This window comes from Gossypium raimondii, chromosome 10 (assembly GCF_025698545.1).
Source record: "Gossypium raimondii isolate GPD5lz chromosome 10, ASM2569854v1, whole genome shotgun sequence".
Taxonomy (NCBI): domain Eukaryota; kingdom Viridiplantae; phylum Streptophyta; class Magnoliopsida; order Malvales; family Malvaceae; genus Gossypium; species Gossypium raimondii.
The window spans coordinates 13,391,909-13,414,736 of NC_068574.1; the positions used below are offsets into that span (position 1 = coordinate 13,391,909).

General features: G+C 31.8%; 1 protein-coding gene across 1 annotated transcript; it reads left to right on the forward strand.

The window, feature by feature from the left end:
* Positions 1-20,736: 20,736 nt before the first annotated feature.
* LOC105777164 (homeobox-leucine zipper protein ATHB-6) lies at positions 20,737-22,618 on the forward strand. Its single transcript, XM_012600267.2, has 3 exons — positions 20,737-21,274; positions 21,371-21,756; positions 21,855-22,618. Exons 1-3 carry the CDS (start codon positions 21,214-21,216, stop codon positions 22,266-22,268), a joined length of 861 nt encoding a protein of 286 aa, XP_012455721.2. The 5' UTR covers positions 20,737-21,213; the 3' UTR covers positions 22,269-22,618.
* The last annotated feature ends 210 nt before the right edge of the window (positions 22,619-22,828 follow it).

Consider the following 22,828-nt stretch of genomic DNA (forward strand, 5'->3'; position numbering starts at 1 on the left):
GACTAGATACTGAAGTCTATGCTCGGGATCACGAATTGAACCTAACTTGCGCACGGAAAACGAACCGTACGCTAAGCAAATCACTCAATGTTAAATCTATGATTCGAAATAAAATAATTAAGCTTAGGCAAATGCACACATTCAATTAGTATTCAATTTCATATTATTATAACAAATACTTTTATTTGCAACTCTTTCTCATTACATAGGTGATCTAAATTTACCAATTATATCACTAACATCAATTCATCATCTTCTATACATTATTCATATATGTACAATTTCATACTATCAATTCAACAATTTCCAAGTCTATAAGCCAATCTCATTCAAGTAGCCCTCGGGCTTGCTTTTAACTCAATTATTATATTATCGCATTTCACATTTCCATTTCGTTTCATTTCATTTCCATTTATCCAATTTATGTATTTTAACCCTATTAACTAGACACGAACTTGGTACGGATACATGAATCCATATACAAAGTTCAATTTACATTTCAATAATCAAAATTCATCAACATGTGACAATCTCATAAGTTATATAACATAATTCAACACAATCCCATGTCAATTATCAAATACCAACTAAATCCTAAGTTTTGTACTTTATTCAATTTAATCCTTATCTTAGAAATCTATCTCAAATACATAAAATCAATTCAAGTAATCCTCAATAACTCACCTAGAATCCCATATAATGGAAAATTTCATGCACATGCAGAAAAATAAGTGTTCTCGAATCATAGAAATACAAACCAGAAATTCCGAGCAACTCGTCTATGACTTTGGATTTTCCTTTCCCTCTCGACGTATCCGGATCAAAGTTAGCTACGGATTGACAAAAAACATATATCATTATCAATTACCAAGAAATTCACAATCAATTAAAAATTTATGCAAGTTTTATAATTTATTCAATTTAGTCCCTAAAATCGGGACTAACCTAACTTTCAATTTAAAGCTCCAAATTGAATTCTAATTTCACAATAATTCATTAGGGACTTCCTATTTCTTATTCATATTTTTTATTTAGTTTGGCCCTTAATGCACAAAACTATTAATTAAGCTTTATAATTTAGTCCTTTTTCACATCTAAGCTTAAAATCTATCAATTTAACACATAAAACTTCAAGAACTCAAAAATGGAAACTTCTTAAACTTTAGATTTTTTAAAAATCAGTACATGGGCTAGCTAAATCAAGCACCCATGACCACAAAAACATAAAATATACAAGAAAATAACTAAATTGCAGTAACCAATTGTTGGCCAAAAGTTCAAGCTTTTCTTAGGTTTCTTTCTTTATTTTGCTTTAGCTAGATGAAGAAGATGATGAAGAAATTTTTATTTTTCGCCTACTTTCTCTATATTATACATATATATATTATTAAGTTAATAAATCATAGTTTAATTATTTTAAACCTTAAATTAATTAAACTTAAAAGCCTTAATCAACCGTCAATATTATATTTATTAACATGGTCTAATTGTTATTTTAGACTTATGGTTAATTTCAATTTAAGTCATCAATTTATTTTCCAATTAAAATCTATAACAATTGAACTTTACAATTTAGTCCCTAAGCCCTAATTAATCACCAATGTGGCTAAATTACTTATCCAAAATTTAATTCATCATCAAGATAACTCGGTAAATACTTTTATTTAATAATTATAGACACAGTTTACGAAAACAAGATCCTAAAATCATATTTTTTGACACCACTAAAAACCGAGTCGTTACAGTTTAATCATGTGTTGAACTGTTTTCTTGGTTGATTGATGAGTGGGTTACTTAACTAAGTTATTATATATGTCTTGATTGGTTGTTTGTTCTAGTGTATTAAATTGCATATTACACTAGAATTGATGCCTCTAGAGGAAGATTTAGATAGTCGAAACCGATAGGAGACTCGATTGTGTATAACTTTGATACACTTGTGCCGAATAGTGAGATTGAGAGGAGATCTATATGCCTAAGTGAGATCGAGAGGAGAGATTAGGTGGTATTTTTTAGTTTAAGATGAGATCGAGAGTAGATTCTGAGTGGCAAACAATACAATCATCATAGGTTTATTAGCTTAGTTAGTAATTCATGACTCATTCGACCATCATTTCAATCCATTTGCATTGTTTCTAGTAAAAAAGGAAGAAAGTTAGTTTGGTATTTTTTATTTTTTAATTTTGATATAGGTCAAATCTTATTTTATTTGGTTGCACTAATAATTTCCAACTCAACTAAGCTAATAAACCTATGATGATTAATTTGATGCACACATTTACCTATTTGGCAATCCCTTGGGTATGATCCTTAAAATACACGAAGTGTTCCATTATAACACTTATAAATGTTACAACTCGACACTATACGCTTACAGTTAAAAGCACGCTTTTAAATTATTTATAAAATTGTTTGTTTTCTGCGTACGCAGTCAGGACTTTACAGGTGGTATGTTTAAAAGTTTTTTAGGTTTCTTTATGCCTCTTTCAGTCCTTCCATCGCTGATGTTTGTGTCATTAGGGATGGTTAAAATCGTTGGCCTTCGATAATTTAATAGTTCATTCAGATTGCCTACTTGTAATTTTGGCTTTTTCATGCCCATCATCTGATTTTTCTAAACTAGGTGTGTTGTTACGTGATTGTTACTGATGAAGAATCGGTTTCAGCACTAGTCTTTCTATTGGACTCATCGATGTTCCAACAAGGAAACTCATTCCTTAGCTCGAATGGCTTTGTTATCTGTAAACCACGTGGAATGGGATGACTTTCCCATTATTTCTTTTAATGAGAATGCTTCATCCGTAATTCAAGATAGTGTGGTTGGAAAGTGCAGAAGATAAGTTTGGGTGTATGGGGTGAACTTGTTGTCTTAATGCTTTTCTTCAATAATGAAGTTCAACTTTTCTAAATAAAAAAAAATCAGTTCAATTGCTATAACCAAGACTAAAATCAAATAAGTACAATGTCATTATTTTTTGAAATTAATACATATTAATCATTAAACTTCATTAACATTTTTGGCCAAAAAATTTCATTAATCTTTTGTTCGTAAAAACGAATATAGATAAATTTCAAAAATAAATATGAAATTTAGATTAATTTATAATGTGAACTTTAATTTTATGTAATTATATAATTAGTTGAGATCAAAATACACCAAGAGGGGGTGAATTAGTGTCTTAAAACATTTTCGGGAAATGGCAAAAATAAAAACACTCAAATATTTATAGTGGTTCGACCTCAATTGCCTACCTCCACTACTTTTGTCACACTCCTAACCCGTATCTGTCGTCAAAAATTGGGTTACGAAGCATTACCGTAAAAACCTAACTCAAATCATTCATTCTCAAATTTATATAATCATTGCAAAATCCAATCAAACATATAACCTCCCTAATTCGAGCCCTCGAAGCCTTAGAAACACTTTAGAAACGATTCGAAACTAAATAAAAAACACTTAAAACTTCATGGAAAAAGATGGAAAAATTCACACTGCATGGGTCACACTGCCTTGTGGCCAGGCCGTGTGGACATTCGAAGCAGGACACACGGCCGTGTCCTAGCCCGTGTCCACGCCCATGTAGCTCACTGACTTGGTTCAAACGGCGAAGCCACACGCCCGTGTGCTAGGCCGTGTAACTCTCGAAATGCAACCTTTAAAAACCTACAGGGGACACATGGCCATCTCGCATAGTTGTATGTCACACACGGTTAAGTCAAACGCCCATGTCTTAGGCCGTGTGGACAAGAAATAGGCCATTTGCAAGCCATTTCTTTCACCCAATTCATGCCCACACATTAAATCCATTTGCACCAATTTCAAGCATCAAAACATACCCAAAATATGAATTCTATGACCAATTCAATAGGTCATTTATCCATACAATCAATATGTCAAAAGGCACCTCAAACATAAATCATCAAGTCAACCTAAATATGGGCACATTTACCATTTATCAACTAATTTGCTTCCATGCCAAAACATATCACAATTGATACATATCAACCATACTATATTAGATTCATGCCATATCAAAATAACCTTACCCTTTTGACCATTCCTCATATGCATCATCAATCCACCTAAATGACACAAACCAACCATTTCCAAATGGTACTAAACAACCGACATTTATATACCATATTTACATCATGCACATGTAGTTCAATACCTTTCCAAAGTAAACCATATTCTATCCACAAATATATATAGCTTAATTCCATAACAAGTTATGCCATAATTGACCACAAGCCAAATTCACATTCAAACATACCAAATAGTTCATAATTCAACCAATTTTGCTTAACTAAATTCCATATCAATTCATGCCCTAAAAGATTATTTTGCAAACATGCCAACACTTACCTCTTGGTTATAAAAACCATGCATCAATTTGATCATATAAACACCAATGATTAAGCATCAAAGTGCCAAAAGCACACCAACCATCAAGACATCAAAATAACATAAGTTTCACAAATTCATAGCAATATTACATGCCAATATCATCAACTAATCATTAGACATAGTCCACATATACATGCCATTATAACCACGACCAAAGCATTAAAATCTACCAATTAAATGGATGGATAGTGTGATGGATCTCTGACTAGCTTCCAACCCGATCGAGCTTCCGATAATCTATAAAGTAAAGGAAAATAACTACATAACCAATGAATGTTTTAGTAAGCTCGTATAAACTTTAAGCATAATTTTCCATTTCAATAATGAAAATTATAGGTTAAAAATAAACCTATATCAATGTCTCAAGACTTATCATTCCATAATCATCAACTCACAATTGTATAAAGTTCATTAATGTCGCATATTTATTGACCATTCATAACATGATAGGATTTCATGAGACATAATATATAATCATCAACCTTTTTATAAGATTATATATATATTTTATTTACTTACTTTCCATTCCTTTCCCAATGCTTATCATAAGCCTGAACAACATTATTAATTCCCAATTCAGTGTATTTATCAAAGTTACATGCTTACCGTTTCATTCCCTTTTTCTTACCCGTTTCATATGCATAGTACAAGCATAATCATAAACATCATTCACATCCACAAGCTTCGAAAAATTCTAAGCACATTAACAACACATGTTAGTTTATTTAAAATTTGACATGGATAACCAATATACTTGAGCATGATTCAATTGGATTTATCATCCGTCTCAACATAACATATTTTTCATGTAGCTCACCATTTCAAAGTCTTTTATACATACATGTCTTGGTTCATATTAAACACTTACCATTTCATTTGCATAACACAGAGCATTAACCATGGCCACAAGTTGGTGATTGAACACATAAATTAGCAATATCATCATATGGTAAGGTATTGTACATAAACATAACATCACTTAAATCATACTTTTCATAATTATAAATGTACATACTTCATACTTTTCCATAATATCAAAGTGAATTTCATCGAACCTCTACCGAAGCTTGCACAAAATGTGCTAAACGACGGTTGAAACCATCCTTTTTCATTAATCGATGGTCATCACCATTCTTTTCATAATCGATAGCCAAAGCTATTCCTTTTCATAATTGATAGCTGAAGCTATCCCATTTCATTGGTCGATGATCGTTAATACACCGTTGGATTTTTCGCTGAGACATAATTTGATATTACAAAACGATAACATTTAAAATATAATTTAAAATGCTATTTAAATGTACGAACTTACCTGGCTAAATTGTAGAAAAGACAAAGTATAGGGGCATTTTGATAATTTTCCATTCTCCTCGATTTTCCACTCAATCTTGATCTAAATTAATAATTTCATTCAATTTATTAATTTAGATAGTAAAATAGTCTATTTTATGCAATTTAGTCATTTTGACATTTTTACAAAATTACCCCTAATATTTTACTTTTATTTAATTTACTCTCTGGTCCTAAAACATGGAAATTAACCATTTTTAATGCCCATTCACATCAGCTGATTATTCATGCCACAAAAAAAGCCCATATTTGCAATAATTTCACATCAAATCCTTGTACTTTTATCATTTCAACAATTTAGTCCCTAATCGAAAAATTCATCAAAATCACTTAATAAACCAAAATTTACAATTCATAATTTAATAACTAAAATCGCATACATTTATCAATGGCGACCTTCAAAATCTTTAACAGTTTCAAAATCGAAGGTACGGGCTAGCTGGACCTAGTTGCAACAATCTCAAAAAATAAAAATTATTTAAAACGGGGCTAAAATCACATACCAATTTAGAATTGAACTTGCCGAAACCACCATGCATAAAAATTGGCTTCTTCCTCCATTAACAATCGGTGGAGAAAAGATTGTAAAAGATGATAAAGCATTTTGATTTTATTTAATTTAATTAACTAATTACCATTTTACCCTTAAAAACTCAACCAAATTTCAGCAAACGCCAAGTCACGTTCATCCACTATCCTCTTAATTGGTTGAATTACCACTTTAGGCCCTTAAATACAAATAATGCTATAACCATTAAATTTTACATCTTTTACGATTTAGTCCTTTTTAATTAATTAACTATCGAAACGTTAACATTTTTCAATGAAACGTTGAAAATTTTTCAACGAAACGTTAATACCACCTTAATGAAACTCCATAAATATTTATAAAAATATTTATGGCTCAGTTTATAGAAATGAAGTCCTGATACCTCATTTTCTAAAACCACTTGACTTTAGGGTCCTACCACTTGAACTTTATAAATAACTTATATAACATAAATTATCAAATCAAAAACCTTTTTAAAACCATTTGACTCGTAATACTCAATATTTACGAACTTACTCGTCGAATTTGGTGGCCCCAAAATCACTGTTTCTGACATCACTGAAAACAGGCTGTTACAACTCTCCTTCCCTTACGAATATTTCGTCATCGAAATTTCTCACCTGATAAAAGTCACCACATCAAATCTTTCTTTCATCTTCTTAAAGTAGTCCAAAAGTCACATTAAATTTCTCAACTGATAACTCATCTCGATCTAAAACTCATATCATAACTCATATTAGAACTTGATACTATACCTCGACTTAATTAAATAGCTGTGATGTTCTCCTGTCATATCTTTATCATTAGCAACACCTACCGAGAAATTTCAAAAAAATCACTTGTCGGAACATAACTAAAAGAAAACCCAGATTATCAGATTCTAGGTACATTAGACAATTCATAACATTTAACTAAAGTTTCAAATTTTCACAACAGACTCTAACTGATGTTTTCAATGCATCTGCATCTGTAACTTTTAACTGATGACGTTCTATTTCATGAAAATCTTCAACAGTATAGTCAAAATACAAGTATATTAACTGTTTCAATCAAGTCGATTTTAATCCATAATAACATTTCCCAATTATAACTGATCTGACAGATATATTTCTATGTCATGTCTTCTAGAATATGAATCCCTCATTCTGGCTATCCGTCCATTTACCCGTGAATGCACAAAATTTATTCTCGGACCTAGGAATAAACTCAAATGCCTATAACTCAAGTAACCTTTGAAATGAATAACCCGTTCTGACTAAAACAAATGAGTCGATCTTATCTATCGAATAATAACATTTCAGAATAATTTTTTCTTCTTGTTGTCAAGACAACGCAGACATACAATCCATCGTAATTCCCTCAGAATACAAATCAAAGGTCACCACAACTACATTAACCCAAACAAAATATGACATCCCGTTATGACTCATTGGCATAATTCGAGATTACCTGAATAATGAGAACCAATATGCAAGTTTAAGTTCGATCTTCCCCCATCTACACTTTTTTCGTTACCCATCCCTTTCATGAAAGATAGAAATGTGATATATAATGATACAATTTCAATTACTAACATCGAAACTTGAAATCATACCGAAGCCGCCACAATCTAATGCATTAAAATCGCAATGCTATAATAAGACTAGCATTACCACCTTATAGATAGAATAATACCTCAAATACCAGTAGTGCAATCCAAGACAAAAGAGAAAAATTGAATGTAGTCCCAAACAACCAATGTAGTAATACAACCTCTAAAAATCTAAGATCTATATCACCGTGCTCCCATGATCGAACCAGAGATTATAACCGCAATAGATGTAATTATCTCCGGCCAATGAATATCCCTTATAGATGAACCATGTTTCATAGATTAAACAATAACGAGAAAAAAACTGAGATAATGAAATCCAAGATGTAGAGCTATACTAAATTTCCAAGAATACAACCCATATTAAATGATAAAGAGACTGATGATACCCCAAAGAAAATCCAGAAGAAGAATATCACTCATACGTACTGGAATCAATTGTGATAGAGACAACATGAATTGCATATACATATTTCAGAGCATCAACCAATAGAAGAAACAAAATAGCATCATATAAGTCTTATCGTAGAGTCTTCTACCGAACATAATACAATAAAATGCCAAAGAAAAATAGAGCAATATCGACCATTAATCAACCAGACCAACAATATCTACGTCTAACGTTATGGTTAGCCAACATTCTCATATGAATAGAATCACATCTGAAGATAAACAATTGCATATGTATGTGAGGATAAAAGAACATGTAGAATACCCAGAAGATATCTTCATAGAATACTCGACTATAACCACTACATTCAAATATAATTGCAATTCAATCACTAACTCACTTGCTACTAAAGTCATCGAGGATCCCACATTATCCCATTCACTAAAGAAATCAATTCAGAAGAATTTCTGGTTAATTTGTTCTTTAAATACCATACCTGAATAAATCGATTATCCATGAATAACTTCTTCTTTAACAGTGACTTTGCGTATCCCGAATAATCTTCAGAAAAACCTAATATCTCTTCTAGAACTCTCTATACTTGCAACACATTCTCGGTTCTAACCGCATTATTATTCATTCAACCACTGAACTTTTCAAGTTCATACTTGTGGGCATAATCAACATAAATCTTGTGAATTCCGTTGCATAAGATTTTGAGGGTGAGGGGATAGAGATCGTAAAGCCTCTAAATTTGACTCTTATATAAATACACATAACATAACATTCATAAAAAACATAATATTATGAACTTTTATTCTTACCTTTATGAGTTCCAACTCATCATAAGCATTTTTTTTTTACTTATACACATGAATATCGCTCCCAGCATTATCAAAATTAGCTCAGTTGAAAAGCATTTCTGTCTAAAATGAAACAAATCTTATCAACATCAGGAGATATCACACTATCACATGTTATATAATGGCATGTATTTCTAGACTTTATACATGCTAAGTTCAGTCTGAGAACTGACTAAACTGTAGCTTTGATACCACTAAATGTAACACCCTTAACCCACATCTATCACCAGAATAAGGTTACGAAAAATTACTGTAAAAACATAACTCAAATCATTCATTCTCAACTTTACGTAATCATTGCAAAATCCAATCAAACATATGCATGGCTCACACGACCATGTGACTCACACGGCTGAGACACAAGCCCGTGTCTCAGGCCGTGTGGACATTCGAAATAGGGACACATGGCCGTCTCCTAGCCCATGTCCATGCCCGTGTAGCTCATTGACTTGGTTCACACGGCCAAGCCACACGCCCATGTGTTAAACCGTGTGACTCTCAAAATGCAACCTTTAAAAACCTACAGGGGACACACAAGCACGTGTCTTAGGCCGTGTGGACAAGAAATAGGCAATTTTCAAGCCACTTCTTTCACCCAATTCATGCCCACACATTCAAAGCCATTTACACCTATTTCAAGCATCAAAACATACCCAAAACATGAATTTTAAGACCAATTCAATAGGTCATTTATCCATACAACCAATATGTCAAAGGCACCTCAAACATAAATCATCAAGTCAACCTAAACATGGGCACATTTACCATTTATCAACTAATTTGCTTCCATGCCAAAATATATCACAATTGATACATATCAACCATACCATATTAGATTCATGCCATATCAAAATAACCTTAACCTTTTGACCATTCCTCATATACATCATCAATCCACCTAAATGACACAAACCATTCATTTCCAAATGGTACCAAACAACCGACATTTATATACCATATTTAGATTATGCACATGCAGTTCAATACCTTTCCAAAGTAAACTATATTCCATCCATATATATATATAGCTTACTTCCATAACAAGTTATGTCATAATTGACCACAAGCCAAATTCACATTCAAACATACCAAATGGTTCATAATTCAACCAATTATACTTAACTAAATTCCATATAAATTCATGCTCTAAATGATTATTTTGCAAACTTGCCAAAACTTGCCTCTTTGGTCATAAAAACCATGCATCAATTTGATCATATAAAAACCAACCTTTAAGCATCAAAATGCCAAAAGCACACCAACCATCAAGGCATCAAAATAACATAAGTTTCACAAATTCGTAACAATATTACATGTCAATATCATCAACTAATCATTAGACATAGTCCACATATACATGCCATTATAACCACGACCAAAGCATTACAATCTACAGATAAAATCGATGGATAGTCTGATGGATCTCCGACTAGCTTCCAACCCGATCGAGTTTCCGATAATCTGTAAAGTAAAGGAAAATAACTACGTAACCAATGAATGCTTAGTAAGCTCGTATAAACATTAAGCGTAATTTTCCGTTTCAATAATGAAAATTATAGGTTAAAAATAAACTTATACCAATGTCTCAAGACTTATCATACCATAATCATCAACTCACAGTTGAATAAGTTCATTAATGTCGCATATTTATTGACCATTCATAACATGATAGGATTTCATGAGACATAATATATAATCATCAACCTTTTTATAAGATTATATATATCTTTTTATTTACTTACTTTCCATTCTGTTCCCAATGCTTAACATAAGCCTAAACAACATTATTAATTCCCGATTCAGTGTATTTATCCATGACATAGGTAGATTCATCCATAGCATAAATAATTTGCTCACATACAATTACCTCATATATCACATTAAACCTTTTATAACACCATAACACATCCAAGTTACATACTTACCGTTTCATTCCCTTTTTCTTACCCGTTTCATATGCGTAGTACAAGCATAATCATAAACATCATTCATATCCACAAGCTTGGCAAAAGCCTAAGCACATCAACAACACATGTTAGTTCATTTAAACCTGATTCATATGAATTTGACATGAATAACCAATAGACTTGAGCATGATTCAATTGGATTTATCATCCATCTCAACATAACATATTTTTCATGTAGCTCACCATTTCAAAGTCTTTCATACATACATGTCTTGTTTCATATTGAACACTTACCATTTCATTTGCATAACACATAGCATTAACCATAGCCACAAGCTGGTGATTAAACACATAAATTTGCAATATTATCAAATGGTAGGGTATGGTACATAAACATAACATCACTTAAATCATACTTTTCATAATTATGAATATACATACTTCATACCTTTCCATAATATCACAATGAATTTCATCGAACCTTTACTGAAGCTTACACAAAGTGTGCTAAACGATGGTAGAAACCATCCCTTTTCATATTCGATGGTCATCACCATCACTTTTAATTAATCGATGGTTGTCACCATCCCTTTTCATAATCGATGGCTGAAGCTATCTTTTTTCATAATTGATAGTTGAAGCTATCCCTTTTCATTGGTTGATGATTGTCAATACGCCGTTAGATTTTTCGCCGAGACATAATTGGATATTATAAAATGATAACATTTAAAAAATAATTTAAAATGTTATTTAAACGTACGAACTTACCTGACTAAATTATAGAAAATACAAAGTACAAGGGTATTTTGGTAATTTTTCATTCTCCTCAATTTTCCACTCTGTTTTGATCTAAATTAATAATTTAATTCAATTTATTAATTTAGATAGTAAAATAATGTATTTTATACAATTTATTCATTTTAAATTTTACAAAATTGCCTCTAACATTTTACTTTTATTCAATTTAATCCTTGGGCCTAAAACATGCAAATTAACCATTTTTATGCTAATTCACATAAAAAAAATATTCATGGCACCCAAAAAAGCCCACATTTGCAATAATTTCACATCAAATCCTTGTACTTTTAAAATTTCAATAATTTAGTCTCTAATCAGAAAATTCATCAAAATCACTTAATAAAATGCTTTTAAATATCAACCAACATTTCAAATTCATCATTTAATAACTAAAATCACATAGATTCATCAATGGCAACCTTCAAAATCTTTAACAATTTCAAAATCAAAGGAACGGACTAGCTAGACGTAGTTGCAATGATCTCAAAACTTAAAAATTATTTCAAACGAGGCTAAAATCACATTACCAATTTAGAATTGAACTTGTCGAAACCTCCATGCATAAAAATTGGCTTCTTCCTCCATTAATAATTGGTGGAGAAAGATTGTAAAAGATGATAAAGCATTTTGATTTAATTTAATTTAATTTAATTGACTAATTACCATTTTACCCTTAAAAACTCAACCAAATTTCACCAAATGCCAAGCCATGTTCATCCACTATCCTCTAAATTGGTTTAATTACCACTTTAGGCCCACATTTCATGCTTTTATATCCGTTAGATACAAATAATGCGATAACCATTAAATTTTATATCTTTTATGATTTAATTCTTTTTAATTAATTAACTATCGAAACGTTAAAATTTTTCAGCGAAACTTTAATACCACCTTAATGACTCTCTTTAAATATTTATAAAAATATTTACAGCTTAGTTTATAGAAATGAGGTCCCGATACCTCATTTTCTAAAACTATTTGATTTTAGGGTCTTACCACTTAAACTTCATAAATCGCTTATATAACTTAAATTATCAAATCAAAAACATTTTTAAAACTTTATTTCACTCGTAAATATTGTATAATAATATTTACAAACTTACTCGTCGAATTTAGTAGCCTCGAAACCACTGTTTCTAACACCACTGAAAAATAAGTTGTTACAACCTTTGCTTTCCTCAACTAAAGATTTCCCAAATCCACTAGATTTGAACCTTTAAGGACAATGTTTAACCTTACAAATTCCTATCTTTTTAAAGGTAAGATAGAACCACTTCCCCTTAAGGCTTTATACCCAAAACCTTGAGTAACACCTCACAAATGAGAGAAAATAATGATAAATAAGATGATACCTCTAAAAGGTAGATAATCAAAAATTAAGCACTCTCACATAAAGTTACAACACTTGAAAGAATGATAGAAAACTTAACCCACAAGTGTGTCCAAGAAATATTAGTAAAAGATTGAGAAAGATTGAAAATTTGAGTTCTTGGAATTTGGACAATTATTTTTATATTATTAATGAGTAGCCTTAACCTTGTATTTAAATCCTCTAACAACCTTGTGGATGTTTGTAGCCGTTAGAGATAAAAAAGATTCCGTAGAAGGGGACTTGTATCGGTAGACGTCCTTCCAAAATATGACTGTTGGGCTCATTGTATCAGTAGAGGTCCTCTTGTACCGATATAACTCTGAGGGTTCAACTGGTATCGATAGAACCCAGTAGAGTATCGGTAGACATGTAAGGGAATCTAAACTTTGGCTACTGCCTTGACTTGTCTCGGTAAAAGTCCTTAAGGTATCGCTAGAACTCTGGTTGTATCAATAGATCGAACTAGGGTATCAGTAAAGATTCCAGGCCAAAACTACCTTGCACACTGGAGTGCATTCTACCGGTAGAAATCCAAGTTGTATCAGTAGAACCTAGAGTTGTATCAGTAGAGCTCCTAGTTCTACAAGTAAAAACATGCTTGAAAGCAATCAGATTTAAGCGGAAAATACATTTACTAACATATTCAAATTTTAATCTATGATTTAAAATACTATCTAACTTAATTATATCTTTAAGATATTAACAACATTTCAAACATGCGAGAATAAAGAGAAACAATGAATTTACAAGTTTACAAGTATAATCAAATAATGTACATAAAGCATGCATAAAACAACACAAGTGTCCAAGAATGTCAAAAAGATTATAAATGAAGCTTATGAAGGCATGTTCATTAGTCCTAACTTTCCCCTAATTATCCAATAACTCTCCTTATCTAAAGGCTTTTTAAAAATATCAACTAGTTGATGCAAAGTATTTACAAACTCTAGAACTATGTCTCATCTTTGCACATGATCTCTAATGAAATGGTGTCTTATCTCTATGTGGTTTGTTCTAGAGTGTTGGATGGGATTTTTGGTTAATAAAATAGCACTAGTGTTATCACACCTTATAGGAATGTGATCCATATCAATTACATAGTCAACTAATCGATGCTTCATCCAAAGTTTGAGCACAATAGCTACTTACGGAAACATATTCTACTTCAGTTATGGACAAAGCTATACTATTTTTTTTAGAGAAGCAAGAAACAAGCATGTCTCCTAATAATTGACATGTTTTTGAAGTTCTTTTTGTATCTAACTTGCATCCTCCAACATCCGCATTGGAGTAAGCATGCAACCAAAATGATGAATCTTTTGATACCAAATTCCTAGGTTTGGAGTATCCTTAAGGTACTCTTTTAATGGCTTGAAAATGTGACTCCTTAGGAGATGTTTGAAATCTAGAGCATAAACAAACCCTAAACATTATATTTGATCTACTTGCGGTAAGATAATGCAATAACCCTATCATAGACCTATAAAGTTTAGTGTCGACACATTTACTTCTTGCATGTTTTTCAAGCTTTGTTGAAATGCTCATAGGTGTTGATTGAGGCTTCAAGTCCTCCATTTTAAAATTCTTGAGCATTTCCTTGATGTATTTGGCTTGATTGATGAAGATGTCATTTTTAGTTTGCTTGATTTGGAGCCCTAAAAAGAAGTTGAGCTCACCCATCATGCTCATCTCAAATTCACCTTGCATAATATTAGAAAAGTCTTAACAAAGAAGTTCATTAGTAGCACCAAATATAATATCATCAACATAAAATTGTACTACTAAAATTTCTTTATCTTTAGTTTTTATGAACAAGGTGGTGTCTACTTTGCCTCTTCTAAAGCTATTTTCAATTAATAATCTGGAAAGCCTTTCATACCAAGCTTAGGAGCTTACTTCAAACCATATAGAGCTTTGGACAATTTGAAAACATGATTTGGAAAATTTGGATTTTCAAAATCGGGAGTTTGTTCAACATAAACTTCTTTTTTGAAACCATTTAAAAATGCACTTTTGACATCCATTTGAAAAAGTTTGAAATTGTTTGAACATGAAAAATCTAATAACATCCTAATGGCTTCTAACCTAGATACCAGTGCATAAGTTTTATCATAGTCTATACCTTCCTCTTGGCGATATCCTTTGGAAACAGATCTAGCTTTGTATTAACAATGTTACCATTTTCATCAATTTTATTTCTAAAGACCCATTTAGTTCCTATAGTTGGGTGATTACTAGGTCTATCAACTAAATTTCATACTTGATTTCTTTTAAATTAATCTAATTCTTCTTGCATAGCCATTATAAAAAATTCATCATTTAAAGCAACATCAATGTTTTTAGGTTCTATGAACGAAATGAAGGCAAAATAATTTCAAGTATTTCTAATTGAACATCTAGTAATTACCCCTTTAGATGGATCACCAATGATGTGTCCATCCTTAACATAAGAAAGCTCTCTTGGGTGGCTAGATTCTCTTTCAACGTGAGTTGGTTCTTGGAGTTCATTAATTTTAAGTTCTTGAACCAACTCACTTATTCCTTAATCTTCATGTGATGCTTGATTTTGCTCAACTTGATATATTTATACATCATCAAAATCAATAGAGTCCTTTCTAGAAGGAGAGATAGATTATTTTACAGCAAGGGTTCTCCTGTTAAAAATTCTATAAGATTTAAAATTTGTGAAATATCCAAGAAAAATACCTTCATCACTTTTGGCATTGAATTTTCCTAAATTTTCTTTTCCATTATTCAAAACAAAACATTTGCAACCAAAAGAATGAAAGTGGCTTATGTTAGGCTTTCTTCCTTTAAAAAGTTCATAAAGAGTTTTCTTTAAACTAACCATAGCTCTATTTATAATATAGCAAGAAGTGTTTATGGCTTCCGCCTAAAAATATCTTGGCAAATTATTTTCACATAACATGGTTCTAGTCATTTCCTTTTAGGTCCTATTTTCCCTCTCAGCAACTCCATTTTATTGAGGGGTTCTAGGTGCCGAAAAATTGTGACTAATACCATGTTCATTACAAAAATTATCAAAGCCAAGGTTCCAATTCTTTTCCATGATCACTTCTTACACTTGAAATTGAATATCCCACTTGGTTTTGAATCATTTTACAAAAAGTAATAAATTTTTCTAAAGTTTCATCTTTTGAAAACAAGAAGGAAACCCATTTATCTAGAATAATCATCAACAATAACAAATCCATATTGTTTACCTCCTAAACTTATAGTTCTAGTGGGTCCAAAAAGGTCAATATGAATAAGTTGGACTACTAGATGTAGAAACTATATTTTTAGATTTAAAATATACTATCCTATGTTTACCTTTAGCACATGCATAACACATACTTTATCAAAGTCAATAGGAAAGTTAGGCATGCCAACAAGTTCATTTTTAATAAGCTTTGAAATAACACTCATGCTTGTATGTCCTAATCTTCTATGCCATAGCCAACATACATTTTCATTATTAGCCATAAAGCAAATATTCAAGGAAGATATGTTATCAAGATGCACCATAAAAATATTACCTACTCTATGTCCTACAAAAAGAATCCTCTTATTTACAATATCTACAACTTTGCACCCGTTAGACTCAAATATTACTTTGAATCCCTTGTGACAAAGTTGACTGATGCTAAGGAGGTTATGCTTAAGACCATTGACATAAAGGACTCCTAGATGTGAGCCTTCTTAAAGAACATACTTGTCTATCATGCCCTTTTTTTGTGATAATGTGTGCATGAGAGTGAGGCATCATAAAACAGCTTGATTTCTCGAAGAAATTTTTCAATTTATTTATTTTTCTAAATTTACAAAACCTAAGCCACTCTTGTCAAAGAATGCTCTTCAGGTTCAAGCATATCATTTAGTTTTTGTTGCCCCATATGAAAAATAGAAAAGAAATTTTGCAAGTTCTTATTCTTTAAAATCAAATAATCAATTTGAGCTTGCATATCATTAAATTTCTTTTTTATTTCCTCTTTAGTTATTATTAAAGACTTATTTTCCTCCTTTAATTTTGAAATCATTTTATTATATTTGGAGTTCATAGTCTCAAAATCTATACCTAATTCATCAAAGGTATCTTGTAATTCTTCAAATGTATATTCATTTAATTCACTAGAATTTATGATTACCTTTGGTTCTTCAATAGCCATAAGACATAGGGTGGCAACTTCGTTTTCATCATCACTATTGGATGAATTGATATAGCTCTAAGTTGCCATCATGGCTTTCTTCTTTTGTTTTAATACAATTTTCTTCTTCAATTGTGGGTAATTAAATTTAATGTGACCCAGGTTTTTACACTCATAGCAAATGATTGGGTCCTTTTTCTTTCTCGCTTGGTTCACCCTTGATGTTGTCTCTTATTGGGAATCTTTTGGTTTTGTTGAACTTCATGAACTTTTTGAATTTCTTTGCAAACATATTCATCTCCTCATCATCATCATCATTACTAAAGCCTTCATCCTTCTTACAAGTTTTTGATTTGAAGGCAACTCCCACTTTCTTTGGAGCTTCTTTGATTTCTTATGCATTGTGGTTTATCTTTATTTCATATATAAACAAGGAACTGATGAGTTCGTCAAGTGAGACTAAGTTGAAATCCTTTGATTCTTTTATTGTCGTCACTTTAGGTTCCTAAGAATTTAGAAGACTATTCAACATCTTCTTCACCATCTCCTTGTTGGGATAGATCTTCCCAAGGGCTTTGAGACCATTGATGATCTGGGTGAAGTGATCGAACATCTCCTTGATTCATTCTTCTGGTTTTGCCTTAAACAACTCATAATCAAGGGTGAGAAGGCTTATCTTAGACTCCTTAACTCTACTTGTCCCTTCATGGGTGACTTCAAGCTTGTCCCATATTTCTTTTGCATTGTCACACAATGAGACTCTATTGTACTCATTTGGACCAATAACACAAAATAGAGTGGGCACGACTTTTGCATTTAATTACACCTTCTTCATATTATTATCAACTCATTCACTCTCTTCCTTTGGAACAACAACTTTGACCCTCTTTATTGGAAAGGATGGCCCATTTGTAATTATCCTCCAAACTTCATAGTCGTTAGCTTGGATGAATAGCTTCATTCTTGTACTCCAATATGAGTAGTTGGTGCCATTGAATAAAAGTGGTCTCATGGTGGAATCCCTTCTCCCAATATGGTGGAATTTTTTTCTAGTGCCATGAAGCAAATTTCTAGACTTGTGGCTTCCATCTTGGATATCTTAAGGATCTTTTCTCTTGGTGATAAAATCGTCTCTAGAGTTCTAGCTCTGATACCAATTGTTGATATCGAAATACACCAAGAAGAGGGTGAATTAGTGTATTAAAATGCTTTCGGGAAATGGTGGAAATAAAATGACTCAAGTATTTATAGTGGTTCGGCCTCAATTGCCTACCTTCACTACCTTAGCTTTCCTTAACTAAGGATTTCCCAAATCCATTATATTTGAACCTTTAAGGACAAGGTTTAACCTTACAAATTCCTATCTTTTCAAAGGTAAGATAGAATCACTTCCCTTTAAGGTTTTCTACCCAAAACCTTAAGTAACACCTCACAAATGAGAGAAAATAATGATGAATAAGATTATACCTCTAAAAGATAGATAATCAATAATTAAGCACTCTCACATAAAGTTACAACACTTGAAAGAATGATAGAAAACTTAACCCACAAGTGTGTACAAGTAATATTTAGTAAAAGATTGAGAAAGATTGAAATTTTGAGTTCTTGAAATTTAGGCACTTGTTTCTATATTATTAATAAAGAGCATTGACCTTGTATTTAAATCCTCTAACAACCTGGTGGACGTTTGTAGCGTTAGAAACAAAATAGAGTCGTTACAACCATAAAACTAGCATTAAATGCAGTTTGCATCTTCGTTGTATCGATAGAAGTTCTTACAAAATATGATCGTTGGGCTCATTGTATCAGTAGAGGTCCTCTTGTATCGGTAGAACTCTGAGGGTTTCAAGTATCAGTAGAACCCAGCAGAGTATCGGTAGAAGTGCAGAGGAGGCTGAACTTTGGCTACTAGTTTGACTTGTCTAAGTAGAATTCCTTAAGGTATCGTTAGAACTCTGGTTGTATCGATAGATCGGACCAAGGTATCGATAGACATTCCAGGCCAAAACTACCTTGCACACTTGCGTGCATTCTACTGATAGAAGTTTGGGTTGTATCGGTAGAACCCAGAGTTGTATCGATAGAATTCCCAATTCTATCGGTTGAATTCTGTAGCCTTTTCAAAGTCTTTCCATCTTGAGTTCTACGATACTTGTCCTCCTAAGCATCGGTAGAAGTCCTTCAAACTTTAAAAATTCATTAAAAATTAAGTTAATTTAAGGCTTTTTAAATGTTTATCTTGTCCAACACTTTGAAAATAAGTTTACGGGCTTCTAAACAATTTTTCCAAATCTAAGTAGAGGATTTTTAATATACTTTTTGTTATATCAAAATACTTGAAAAACTAGAGCTAACATAATATAAACATGAAATTTTGATTTTGTTTCAACTATATGTATGAAATTTTAATTTTAATTTTTTGTATACATTAAGAAAATAGATTCAATTATTTTTATTAGTAAATATATTTATTTTTGTATACAATAATTAAACTTAAAATAGTGTCATGTCATTAGTATGTGAAAATTGATTAAAATAAAAAAATGTCATACATGCATATGTGGAAAATTAAAACTTTGTATCACAATATATATTAATAGGGAGAGTAAAAGTCGATGTGAGTTGGGAAAATCGAAAAAAATTAGTTTTGTAATAATCGAATCTAGTTATTTAGTTTTCTAAATCAACTCAAATAAGTAATTCAGTTTTTCGAGTTCGAATCGAGTTAAATTTCATAACTTACATGATTTGATTAATTCAAATAACAAATTGGTGTATATGCCCTTGAATCCTGTCAATTTAGAAAAATGAACAAATTAATTCCTCTCAAACAAAATTACAAAATATTCTTTAAAATATTTTTATAAAATGATAGATTTTAAAAACTTCTAAAATTATATAAAAATTTAAATTATAAAAAATGTTTTTTCCAAAATGACAAATTTGGGGCATTGAACAATTAAATTTTCAAACCAAGTTTATCACGAGGAGTATCTTGTTTTTTTTTTCTTTTATTTTACTTTAAAATAGTTTTAAATATATATGATTTTAAATTTATATACTCTAATTTAAAATTATTTATACTGTTAATAATATTTTAATTTGATCTTTTATTTTTTAAATTTAACTTGAAAATATTAATTAACTTTTATTTCACTCAAGTCGATTTAAATAAATAAAATTAAAATAATAGAATAGAACTCATATACAGTAAACTAAAACATTGCATTTGGATTGAATTTTGGGTTCATTTGCATTTGCTTTGCTGATTGTACCTAACCCTAGTAAGATTCTAACCCAAATACGACCTATCTTAGTTTTATTTAAAGGTATGGGAAACTTTGCTAGCCAGCTCCTTCTAATATCTTCTCTTTCATCTCTCTTTCACCTGAAAATACCTCCTCCGTCTTCTTCTTCTTTTCACAATTTTCTTTTCTCGATGAACAGTCTTTTAGACTACTATAATTTGATTATAATGTAAAAGAAAAAAAATAGAATTCATAATATTATATATTTTGATTCTCATGGAAGCTTTGATTGTTGGGTATTTTAGGTTTTGTTTATTTTTCTTGTTATGTCTATTGTTGGATGGGAACTGAGAGTAAGAAAGAAACTGTGTGAAAGAAGAACAAAAATGGTGGAGAAGTTAAGACAGGACAGTGGTTGTTGTTTTCATGTTGTAAACTATTACAACTTTGTACAATTTGGTCTTGTTTTAAACAAGTCAGTTTGAGTTTCAATCTTAGTTGAATCTCTTTTAACAACATCCATTGAAAATCTTTTAAAGAAAAAAAAAAAAAGATTGTTGATTTCATCATTAAGTTCATCATCAACCATGAAGAGACTTGGCAGCTCAGATTCATTGAGTGCTTTGATGTCAATCTGCCCAACTTCAGGTCTAATAAAACAAACCCAACTTTTATTACCAAAAAATAAAAGATCTTTGATGTTCATCAGTGTCTTAATTGTTGATATGTTTTGATTTGGTACAGATGAACATAGTCCAAGAAACAACAACAATGTTTACATTCGAGAGTTTCAGTCGATGTTAGAAGGATTCGACGAAGAAGGTTGTTTTGAAGAATTAACAGTCGGCCATGGCGGTGGTGCCAAGAAGAGAAGATTAAGTGTGGATCAAGTGAAGGCATTGGAGAAGAATTTTGAAGTTGAAAACAAACTCGAACCCGACAGAAAATCGAAACTAGCTCAAGAACTTGGGTTGCAACCACGACAAGTTGCTGTCTGGTTTCAAAACCGACGTGCTAGATGGAAAACAAAGCAATTGGAAAGAGATTATGGAGTTCTTAAGACCAGTTATGAATCTCTTAAGCTCAATTATAATAACCTCCGCCATGAAAATGAAGATCTTCTCAAACAGGTAATTATTAATAATAATTATTCATTTATCTTAGTAAGACTGGGAATCTCTTTGAGTTTAATTTGTAAAGCAAAGTTGAAGGTCTGAAAATGATGCAGATTAGTGAGCTGAAGGCAAAACTCATCCAGCCGCCGGGTTCATCTTTGGGTACCTCATTGGAGCCGGCGGAAGTGAACTGCGAGAGCTTCAACGACGGCGGCGGCAATGGATCAGTTGGTGGTGGTGGCGACACCGTTTTTCCGGACTTGAAAGACGGATCATCGGATAGTGATTCGAGCGCTATCTTGAATGAAGAAAACAACAGCGGCGGAGACATGGAGGGGGGCAGCCCAAACAACGGGGCGGCTTCTTCACCGTCCTCCATGAATAACTGCTTCCAGTTGTTCAAAACAACGTATCAAACCCCGCAATATGTGAAAATGGAAGAGCATGATTTCATCAGTAGTACTGCAGATGAAGTCTGCAATTTCTTTTCAGATGAACAAGCTCCAAGTCTTCAATGGTGGATCTAATCTAAATCAAACATATATGTATGTATGTAATTATGGGATTAAAGAAACGGAATGCAAGAGAATAAGGCAAACTCTCCAAGAATTTTGTCCGAAGAAGAAGAAGAGAGAAATTAATGGGTTGAAGTGGAGGCGGTGGAAGTTGAATTCAATACCCAATAGGTGGCGAGCGGCCAGTGCGGCGGTGCACGCGGTGGGCGAATGATTAGGTCGTAATTGGAAGCTTTTTTTTTACTGTTCTTCTACTGTAAATGGAAAAATGTCCAAAATCCGTCGGAGGAAAAGTAAAGCTTTTTTTCCTTCTAATGGTGAAAAAGCAGAAAAAAAAATAAAGTAGATCATCATCATCATCATCATGATTTCTCTTAGAAAGTTGAAAATTTTAGGGCAGACATTTACCCGTTATCTCCAATTCAGAAACCTTAATATTATAATTATACCACCATTGCTCCCTTTTTCATGACACCAAATTCTTGGATTCCTTATCTCACAAATTAAACAATTGAGATCAATTTAACCTGGATTTGATTTATTTAATTCAGGTTGCCATGTAGGTAAGTTAT

Excerpts from the sequence above, each read along its gene's own strand:
- LOC105777164 (XM_012600267.2), top strand. The coding sequence starts at position 21,214 with ATGAAGAGACTTGGCAGCTCAGATTCATTGAGTGCTTTGATGTCAATC. Across the intron at positions 21,275-21,370 it reads GTCAATCTGCCCAACTTCAG|ATGAACATAGTCCAAGAAAC; the intron begins GTCTAATAAAAC and ends GATTTGGTACAG. Across the intron at positions 21,757-21,854 it reads ATGAAGATCTTCTCAAACAG|ATTAGTGAGCTGAAGGCAAA; the intron begins GTAATTATTAAT and ends AAAATGATGCAG.